The following is an 11,099-nucleotide window of genomic DNA, read 5'->3' on the forward strand; positions in this document are numbered from 1 at the left end:
GGACATAAAGGGCAATGAGAGCTTCTGCTGCTATGTTATCAGTAAAAGAATAAACAAGGAGAACGCAGGCCTGCAGCTGAATAGAGCAGGTGATTTAGTGACAGCAGAGATATTTAAGGTACTCAATGCCTTTTTTACCTCAGTCTTCACAAACATGGTCTCCCAAGTCTCTGTGCTTAGTGTTCAAGGAGGAGAAGAATTACCAGTAGTGGAAGAGGATCAAGTCGCGATTCTCTTGAGAAATCTCAATCCATACAAATTCATGGGATCAGATGGGATGCACCTGAGAGTGCTGGGAGAGCTGGCTGATTTTATTGTGCAGCTACTGTTTTTGAAAGGCTGTGTAGATCAGGAGAGGTCCCTGATAATTGTAGATAGGTAAATGTTACACCTATTTTCAAAAACGGCCAACAGAACAATCTGTGGAACTATAAGCCTGTCAGTCTCACTTTGGTCCCTGAGAAAATCATGGAGCGAGTCTTCTTGGAATGCATTTCTGAGCACAAGGGATAAGAAGGTGATTGGGAACAGCCAGTATGGGTTTACCAAGGGTAAATCATGCCTGACCAACCTCATTGCCTTGTATAATGAAAGGACTAAATTTGTGGATGAGGGGAGAGCAGTGAATGTCATCCACCTTGACTTTAGAAAAGGTTTTTATGTGGTCTCCTACAGAATCCTTGTATCCAAATTGGATTGTTATGGTCTAGATGGTTGAAAACCTGTCTGGTTTGTCAGGTTCAGAGAGTAGTGGTTAATGGTTTATACTCTACCTGGAGCCTGGTTACAAGTGGAGTACTGCTGGGGTCGATCTTGGGACCTGTCCTGTTTAAGATCTTTATCAATTACCTGGTGTCATGGTTTAGCCTCAGATGGCAACAAAGAACCACGTGGCCACTCTCTCAACCCCCCCCCCCATGGCTGGGGGAGAATCAGAAGAAAAAGGCAAAACTCATGAGTTGAGACAAAGGCAGTTTAACAGAACAGCAAAAGGAACAAGGAAACAACTACAATAACACTGAGAGAGGAATGTACAAACATGATTATGGTACCACCGCTCACTGACCAGACCCAGGACACCCCAGCCCACTCCCAGCGAGGACTTCCTGCCCCCTCCCCTGGCAGCTCCTGCCTACAGACTGGGCATGGTTCACATGGGATGGAATACCTGTGCCCCTGCCAGGGCCTGGGGAGAATTAACCCTATCCCCACTGGAACCAGGACACCTGGAGAGGCAGAATGCACCCTCATCAAGCTTGCAGACGTTACATATGGGGGTGTAGTTGATATGCTTGAGAATAGGGCTGTCATTCAGAGGGACCTACCTATTTCAGCTGGAGAAATGGCCTGAGAGGAACCTTCCAAAATTCTACAAGGACAAACACAGAGTCCTGTACTTAGAATGAACTAATCCCCTGCAATGGTGCAGGTAGGGGGCTGACTGGCTGGGGAGCAGCTCTGCTGAAAAGGACTTGGGGATCGTGCTGGAGAATAGGCTGAACAAAAGCCAGTAGTGTGCTTTGGCAGTGACAAAGGCCAAACAGTATCCTGGGCAGTGTCAACAGGAGTGCATCCAGTAGATTGAAGGAAGTGATTATTCCCCTTTACTTGGCAGTTGTTAGACCTCATCTAGAGTACTGTGTCTAGTTTTGCCCCCTCCAATACAAGACAGACATTGAGAAACTGGTAGGAGTTAATCAGAGGGCCACCAAGCTGCTACAGTGCTATGAGGAGAGGCTGAGGGAACTGTGCTTGTTCAGCCTGGAGAAAAGAAGGCTTCAGGGGGATGTAATAGCAGCCTTCTAATACCTATGAGGAGGTTACTGAGAGGATGGGGCCAGTCTCCTTACTGAGCCTCCTGAGATTCTTTTCAACCTGAATGATTTTATGAATTGTGATTATCCAGTGAATGTTCCCTACCTGTTGTATCAGACCAAAACAGATTAAAACACAAATACATGTGTTAAAAATTATCATGTGTGTGGTTTTTGGGTTGGGTTTTTTTTCTTTGATAGGTCAGACTGTCTTACTCAGGACCTTGAGAAGCCCAAATCCAAATTTGTGAGAGAGGTTTTGGAAAAATGCATGAGGTAAGTAAGACTTCTGAACATCTTGCTTTTGTAGTTACATTAAATTGGAGTTTGGCCATTGCTTCCAGGTAATGATGCATTCCTTTTAATGTGGCCCTTGTCTTAAGCATACATATTTTCTCAGTTAACTTTTTTAGCTGAAGTCTGTTCTGTTGACTTGCTCATTTTTGTTCTAGTGTATCTGTTGTAGGGCACCGCTTTTCTTAGTGGACTGGGAGACAAATAGGTGGAGCAAGTGGAGGTGACATCCTTCTAGGTACAAATTAAGAAGGCTTTTTCTGCTTGAGGATAGGTAAAAAGAGTTGATAATAGGTCAGGCAGGGAAGGAAAAATAGTTCAGGTAATTTGCTGGAAAACAGTGGTTATTCACAGAAATAGGGGGGTTTATTATATCCCTAGTTTAAGATAAATAAATATCTTGATTGTTCTGGGCATCTCTGATTCTCATAGACCTTAAAAAGAAGCTGCAAAAGCACAACAGCTGTCAAGATTGGGCTAATGATTGTGGAAATGGGGGGTATAGGAGAGTGCAAGAGCAAAATGTTCAAAGAACCTATGTAATTCAGTATTTTACATGGAAAAAGCTTACCTTTTGTTTTGTGAGAGTTTAATATATGAAGTGTAAAATTGTTGTGCTACAAAAAGTTTCACTTTGTCTGTGGCTCCTTTTAATTTTACTGAAAATTTATTAGAGGAATTCAGTGTTTGTAAGGTAAGTAAGATGGAAGGTAAAATGAAGCCATTTGGTTTAATCATATTTTTTTTTCTTCTTTTTCCTCTCCTCCCCCCACCTGCACTTTTAATACCAGTATTTTACCAGTTGTCCCCATAGCATCTTACACTTGTGCGAGGATGAAATTCTAGTATTAAGCATCTACTAGAAAGTGTTACGTTAGCTCTTACTATCTGTCAGGAACTCCCATTGCTTTGAATAAACGTTTTGATTTTTTTTTTTTTGCTCAGTCCAAATTAAAAAAATAAGAGAAATACTTTAAATCAGCGAGTTGAGTCAGCCCTGATGATGATATGCCATTATAATTCTACTGCTGTGAAATTTACTTTTGTAGGCTTTCCTACCATCAGCGAATAATAGACATTGTTCCTTCAAGCTTTTCTGTCCTCAGTCCTGCAAACCCAGCGTGTATTTACAAATATGGAGATGAAAGCAATAGTAAGTATTTAAGTTACTGAAACTTCATTTCTAAGCAAGGGAATGTCCTAGCTTTAGTGTCAAGTCACTTAACTTCATGAAGGAGAACTCAGCTGAAATAAATACATTTGATTTTGATCTAGTGCTATGTCTGGATCTTTCTAATCTAAACCTTTTTTTAAAAAAAAAAAAAAAAAGTCTAGCTGTATGAAGTTAAATCACGCTGAGGTGACTGCAGTCTAGGTGCTACAGCATTGCTTTGGTTTTCCAGGAGTCTAAAAAAAGAAAATTTCATATGTTTCCATCGTTCAGGCAGACTACTGTGCAGAAATGAATGCAGCAAAAGATAATATGAACTTGTTTTTGAATGAATGGGGCACTTAATAAAAGATTTACTAAACAGTTTTGGTGTAATGATGCAAGCAGAGAGGCAGCAAATCATGTGAAGGATCTGTTGTTATCAAAGGCAGAGATAAGTGAGAAAATGCAAGTACGTACTGTATTTTCAAGAAGCTGATGGAAATTAGAATGGAATTTTAATCAGGGGAGTTATTTCCCCCTCAACTCTGAAGGTGCTAGAAAAGGGCTTGAATTTGTGAAGAATAGGAAACCCACTGATGAATTTTATGGAATGGTCATATGGACAGTGGTATTGGGAGCAGCAAGTTTTGGGGGTAGCTGGGAAGTGTACATGCTTCTCTGAGAAACATGCTGATGTAAAAATATTCATTCCATCCTAGACTTGAAAAGGACTATATGAACTTTCTGTTTTCATTTAGGGTCTCTTCCTGGGTATACTGTAGCACTCTGTTTAACGATTGCAATTAAAAATAAGGCCAGTAATGATGAAATCTTCGACATTTTAAAAGATGTGCCTAATCCAAATAAGGATGACGATGATGGTAAGGACATCTGATAAAGCCATTGTAAGGTTTGCATCTAAACCATTTTGCTGTCCTGTAGTTATGGTTTCCGCTGCTAATTGAACTGCTTTCCTTTCTAATAGTTGGTTTCAGTTTAACAATAAATGGAAGTAACATACAGCTGTCAGTGTTTCTTCTGTTCTTGTCACGTACAGAGACAGGTCTGTTTTAGTTAATAGAAGAAACCTGGCCCTTGATGTGGGTTCTGCTAATTATCCACAGAGGTGGCATGAAGGATTTTTAACATTTTCCTTTGCCTTCAACATTAGAGCTCATTTCATGGTATCAGCTTTGTCCCAAAGATCTAGTGCCTTTACCCTACTTAAGAGCTTGCCTCCTGTTGATATAATCCCATAGCAGTTAAAGCTAGCACCATGGCTTTCTTAGCTTTCTCTAGATTTAAATGAAACTAGCGTTCTCACAATAGGACTTTGCTCAAGTTCTTTCCAGCTTTGCTGTTGGTCCAGCCACACCTAATGCTCGATTTCCAAAGCCATTGTGCTCTTGGGGTCTGAAAGGAGTGTGAGCTACAAGTTTGAGGAGTAATACTGCAATATTCTGCAAGTGTTATGCATGCACCAGAGCAGCTGTGAGCCTTTTTTTGCTTGAAAGCCAGTATTGTTTTCCTTGATTTGCTATAAACACCACATAGTAATCGATGTTCCTTTTCTTACCTGTTTGTTGCCAGCAGGTCTATAGCAGTGTCCAGGGGATTTAGAACCATTTACTTCAAGTGTCCCACATCCCCTATGCATAGTCAGTGCCCCCCTTCCTCATCCATTACAAATACCCAACCTCTGTATTATAATCATCTGCAGCTTCCTCTCTTCTCATCCATTCCCCCTTTCCCGTGCTCTGTGGCCTGCCTTGTCTCCAACCCAATGCAGACTTCTGCAGCGTCTTCAGCTGTTGTTCCCTGCTTCTCTCCATCAGTGCTGTGAGATGCGACTAGCATAGCTGTCCCTCTGCTGCTATTTCTCATTAACCTGGAACTATTTCTACATGTTTTCTCCATGACAGATGGAAGTCACAAGATCTGCACCTTTTAGAAGATATTTACTAACTTTCTGTTCAGCCTTACAAAATCCAGTTGCTGAAACTTAATTTATTGTTTTAATTCATTTTACAAAAAATTATCATTAAAGATTTTGGAGCAACTTAAAACCTCTACTTGAAGTACTTATTGTTTTAACTTTAAATAACTTGCAGATGAAGGATTTGCCTTCAGTCCTTTGAAAACAGAAGTTTTTGTACAGACTCTGCTCCATCTAGCTGCGAAGTCTTTCAGCCACTCCTTCAGTGCTCTGGCTAAGTAAGTGTGGTATGTGCATTATTTTGGGCTTACAGAACCATTTCATTCTGACAGTGAAGTGTCTGATAAAATAACTCATTTACAGGCTTCAGTAACATTTTAGATGCTACACGATGTGATGGTGTGTTTTGGGCAGAAGCGGTAACACTATTAAAAGGAAGGTAATGTGAAAACTAGGTTACATAGCTGAATGGAATTATTAACAAGACCATACACATCTTAAACATGTTGATTGCATTAGGCTGAGGGTTCTGTCTGCTTTAAGTCTCTTGCAAGTATAAAGGTACATATCAATTTGGGGTTTTCCTGTTGTCACATTTGGGCGTATCAGTGTTGTTCACCTGAGCATGACTCTGAGTACATCCTTGAATGTCTGTGATTCTACCAGTAACCCTGTAGGGGTTCTAAAATAGAGACTCTTTGGTACTCAGTCACTGCACAGTGAAGGTCTTTCCTGGACCAGAAGAAGGTCTTTCCTGGATTTTAATGTTGGTAGACAATGCGAGAGGGAACATACATCTGTGCAGTGGAGAATGTTGTAAATATCTGTTATTGAAATAAAAAAAACCAAAAATCTTTGTAGCTTTCTCAAATGCAAATGTTACTCCTGAAATTGAGCTGAAATAAATCCCTTTGTAGCCTACAAATATGTCCTTCAACCCAGCTCTCACCTTGTTTTTGTTACTAACAAAAGATATTGTGCTATGAGTTAGTTGCCTGCACAAGCATACTGCTCTTGGGTTGTGCTGTTGTGTTTAAATCAATCAATCAATCAATAGCATGCAAGTTAGTTAGTTGGTTTAAAAAAACAAACAAACAAAAAAACGGGGGGAGATTTATGTGGCAGTTCATCAACTCATTAAGTGTGTAGATATTTCTATATGTGACTCCTAATTATGAAAACTACCTAAAATATAAAGAGAGTTAATAGGAAGTCTTAAGTAATCTTTCTAACAAGTGTGGTGTGTTATGACTCTTTGTGCATACTATTGCAAAGTCTTGAGAAACACACACTGCGTAATGAAAAATATCCTAGCTAGTGTCTGGATTAGCTACTTGCAAATGTATTACATCCTCTTAATGATAGTTTCTAAATCAAAGAAATGAGGCACTCTGTCTATACTTTCCTTTGAAAGAGGAAAGTTATTGCTCAAGCCATGTGTTCTCTGTTTTCAGTTTCATTTGCACTACTGAACTTTATTTAGACTTGCAAAGTCCATGAGACAAAGAGCTGTTACCTGACTGGAAGAAAAGTTGGAGCTGAGAATGGTCACAGTGCAGCAGATAGCTTATTGCCTGTTCTGGACCTGCTTGCAAGTGCTTGACTGCTTTGTGAGGCTAATTAATTTTATGTTTAGAAGACCCCAAAGAATAATGGGAGAGGAGTACTGCTGCAGCTGGCTTTAAAATGTACTTACTGTAGTTTGCCCTGCTTTTTTTCTCTCACATCAAGCCTTACCTATTCTTCCTTAACTGTCCAACAGCACATTATGCTACTAGTATCTGAAGTGCTGGGAAGCCACCTTAGAGTAGATGAAAATAACTTATTTTTGACACTGCATGCTTGATGCTGTTAAACCGTCTCAGTATGAAAGAGGTGGTCATGTGTCTTACTGAACAGTTTTTCTATTTATACAACTTTATATACTTTACGAATGTAAAAGCTTGATTTTTGTCTGCACATGGAAGATTTACGATGACAGTTTATAAAAAACGATGGTCACTAGCCTACAGTCAGTAACATAAGGAGCAGGACTTTGTGTATTCAGAGCTATAGTGGTTTCACTGCTGCATATCAACAGTGATATCCATAAGGTCAAAAGGAGCCATTTAAACTTTATAGCTACATTACATAAACTGAGCTGCAAATACTGATATAGGAGTCAGCTTAACTCTACTGAAGTAGATGCTCTCAGTGCTTTCCTCAGTAGAGGGGAGATTGAATAATGGTCTACGGTTATGGAAACACCTATCAATAGACAAAGTCCAAGGCACAAAAAGCAGCAAATTTCACTCTGCCTGCATGTAGATAAGCACACCTAGCAGCAGGATTCTCTCCTGCATTTAAAAGCATGAGAACTGTAGCCTAGCTTTGAGTTTGCCCCTGAGGCAGGGTTACATTGTTTTTAGGAGTTGTCTTGTCTCTGCAATCTTTTAAACCCAGGACAGCTCTATTTTTCAGGGGGTAGCCTTTCCAGAATTGTTGCGGATTGGTCAAAAGAAAACGTTGGGACCATCTAAACCACTTACTATGTGCCTCTTGCTTCATTGCCCTGATCCTAACTGCTCCATTCACTACTTATATTTCTTTAAAGGTTTCATGAAGTCTTCAAAGTACTTGCTGAAAGTGATGAGGGGAAACTCCATGTCCTGAGAGTTGTATATGAGGTTTGGAAGAATCATCCCCAGGTAAGAGCATCAATGGCAGATATTTGTTGAAGTTTCCACTTGCAGAAAGTAATGTTAAAATATAAAGCATTGTAATTTCCTTTGTTTACTTAAAAATACTATCTATTGTCTACTTGTATTTAAAAGAATTGAAGTTGTGTTTACTGCTGTTAAGTGCCTTAAACTGGACATCAAATTTATTCTCTGTCAGTGAGACTTTCATGTTAAAAGTTCAGTGCAGAAGAATTTCAGCTTTGTGCTATGCTCTGGTTTACAAGAGAATAACTTAAAAACCAAACCCAACTCAACCCTGTTTTTCTTTGAAATGTCAATATTAGAACAGTGTTCTCATGCTTTATGCTTTTTAAGATGTAGATCTTGTAACACAGAAGTAGGCTGAAGAGATAACCTGGTTATTTAGCACTTGTGTGTTTTTTCACTAGCAGTCACGATGAGCCACAAAGACCAGGTTGGAATCACTGTTATGCACAGATAGAGCAAGTAAATCTGTTCTCAACCAACATTGAGAACAGATTTGTCTGTGACACTACCATGGTTAAAGTTCATTCCTGAGTCTGATGAAATAATGTGCTGAAAGAATTATAAAAAATACCTCAGTTGTTTAAAACATGCAATTTCTTCACAGCAGTTGTTATTTCCCTATGTTGTCGTCATTTTATAAATGGAGATCAGTAAAAAACTTGTGTTCAATTTTTCTGCATTAGTTATTTGGATATTTCTCCCTGGTGTGTTTGTAATATATGATATTATGTCTGGAAGTGATTGGTGCCTCAGTTGCATGAGCCAGACTTCCAAAAGTAATTTCATCGAGTGCTGGAGAATCCTTGCATCTCATCTGCTACTGGGCCTAAGGCCCATTTTCTAGGGTTACTAAAAAAATTGCTTTTAATATTCTTAAAAGTCAGGTCCTGAAAGAGAGGTAAGATATTGTAAAATAGTTTCTTAAATAAAAGAATTTAAAAAAACAGAAATACAAAATAGATATACATATAAAAAAAATTCCTACCTGAAATATCAACCTTTAAATTATGGATGTTCACAGCCTCAACTATTTTCTAGGGACACAACACAAAGGCTTTGATGTCATAAAGGAAAACTTTAACATCAAGATTGAATACTGTTATGGTTTGAGGAACCCACAACAATTTATTGTCATTTAGACAATTATTCTATCATCCGATGGTCCCTCCCCACCCAGGAAGGGGAATCAGGAAAAAAACAAGGAAACCCGAGGGTTGAAATATAAACAGATTTAATAGAATAAGACAAAATAATTAACGTTAATAATACTAAAGAACCAATATCGATACCGATACCAATATAAGATATACAAGGATTATACTCAGCCAATTATATCAGTAGGAAGCTGTGCACTCCCAGCAGTGGACAGAAAATGTTGGACACTGCAAGCGCTATGGCTTCGGGAAGAAGGGAAGGCCTCAGGAGTCCGGCACCAGGGCAAGAAGTTCTCAGGATCTCAGCCATCAAGGAAGAAAGATAACTCCTCATCAAACTTTCTAATTCATATTGAATGTGACGTTCATGGTATGAAATAATCCTGTTGGCCAGCTTGGGTCAAGTACCCAGGTCTCACTCCTCCTCATCCCCGCACCTGGCTAGCTTGAAAACACTGGGACCTTGAAACCCACATACCATAGCTGGCCATAAAGTAAATATTTTCACATATTCAGACACTAGAGTCTTCTAAAAATGTGGTTTTCCCTAGTATTAGAAGAGACCTTACCAAAAAGTAAAATTACTGAAAGAGAAATTAATCCTTTTTTGCTCAAACCAGGACACATACTTTTACAAATTCTTATGTCTGTGTTACATGAAGGCTCAAACTAGGCAGTCTGGATAATGCCAGGAAGAATTTCTTAAGACAAATGCATATAGGAAGCAATCTTGGAAACTGAGAAATGAGTCATGAGTTCTCTGATTTATTCTGTTAATTTAGTTTTCTACCTTAAATTGAGCTTTGTTACACTTCCCTATTCTATTTGAGAATGGATGATTATGAGAAAAAAATATGTTGCAGGTTAAGTTTCTTGGGTATTGCAGTATGGAGTACATGAATACTTAAGATGGGCCCTTTCTTCCGAATGGCACAAAGTTGTTCTAATCACAAGATAGTTTTTGTAGGTACCTGCTTGATTTTCTCACAAGCCTCATCAAGGTAGGGTCCTGTAGTAAATAATACAGTGCTGGTTTTATTCTAAAATGAAGAGGTACTGCAGGAAAGAGCATATGGTTGTGGTTGGGGACTGTTGCAGTCCAAGGAGAGTAGGCTAGCAGTTGCTGTTACCTTATGGTTATGTAACAGGAACATGTCTTCTGGTTGGATACTCTAATGTTGACTATTGGTACTTGCTTCTCTGATGCCTTGTCTCAAAATTCAGTTCTTGTATTTTTGCTCTTGGGAATAGTAGTAGTACTCACTTGAATGAAAAGTGAAGTCATCACTCTCATGAGGAGTAAAGACGACTTGTTAAAATGTGAATGCATACTTGGCATACAGATCCCCTAGTCTGAGCGTTTTTAGGTTCAGCAAATGAGATGTCTGCTTTTAGTAGTACTAGCTTACTGAAGTGTTTGAAATCACCCATTAGTTTGACTAATATATTTGCAAAGTTGCATAAAACCAAACTTGACTCTAATAGCTTTTCATACAACCCAGCACTGCTTGTACCTTAGCCCACAGTAATTTCACAGACTCCATGTTACAGCAGGTAAACTTGACCATTTCTTGTGGTAGGAATGACCATCTTCTCTTTCCCAAAATGTAAATGATTGCTGTTCTTGTGGATAAGATGATTCGAACACAGATTGTCGATTGCGCTGCAGTAGCAAACTGGATCTTCTCTTCAGAACTTGCACATGATTTTACTATGTAACAAGTGTGGAATTTCTGTCTTCAGTTGCTTTTTATTTGATTTTTTATTTTAAATGGTTAGAATCCATTTTTTAACTTAAAATAATTGTAGTTTTCACTTTCATTATTTTGCTTTAAACTGTACATAAAATTGCGTTGCTTCCCTAAAACACAAGCTTTACTATTTTCCTCTGAGCTGCAGTGTGCATTTCTATGTCCTGCAAAAAGCTATGCTAACAAGATTCATGCAAGTAGCCTGTAAGTTTGCCAAAGTGGAAGGAGAAGCTCTAGGACCATTTCTGGACATGAACTATTAACCGTGTTGTATAGCTGCTAGACTGGT

The 11,099-nt window shown here is 39.0% G+C and overlaps 1 protein-coding gene across 1 annotated transcript in view; it reads left to right on the forward strand.

Moving 5' to 3' along the window:
• The window catches only part of LOC141735503 (nuclear cap-binding protein subunit 1-like), a 28,559-nt gene that overhangs the window by 14,578 nt on the left and 2,882 nt on the right, over window positions 1-11,099 (forward strand). The window contains exons 4-9 of the mRNA XM_074568392.1: window positions 2,016-2,090; window positions 3,158-3,261; window positions 4,020-4,142; window positions 5,373-5,475; window positions 7,791-7,882; window positions 10,669-10,774. Of these exons, the coding sequence (XP_074424493.1) occupies window positions 2,016-2,090; window positions 3,158-3,261; window positions 4,020-4,142; window positions 5,373-5,475; window positions 7,791-7,882; window positions 10,669-10,774 (603 nt within the window). The remainder of the gene's footprint in view (window positions 1-2,015; window positions 2,091-3,157; window positions 3,262-4,019; window positions 4,143-5,372; window positions 5,476-7,790; window positions 7,883-10,668; window positions 10,775-11,099) is intronic.

Source organism: Larus michahellis, chromosome W (assembly GCF_964199755.1).
Source record: "Larus michahellis chromosome W, bLarMic1.1, whole genome shotgun sequence".
Taxonomy (NCBI): domain Eukaryota; kingdom Metazoa; phylum Chordata; class Aves; order Charadriiformes; family Laridae; genus Larus; species Larus michahellis.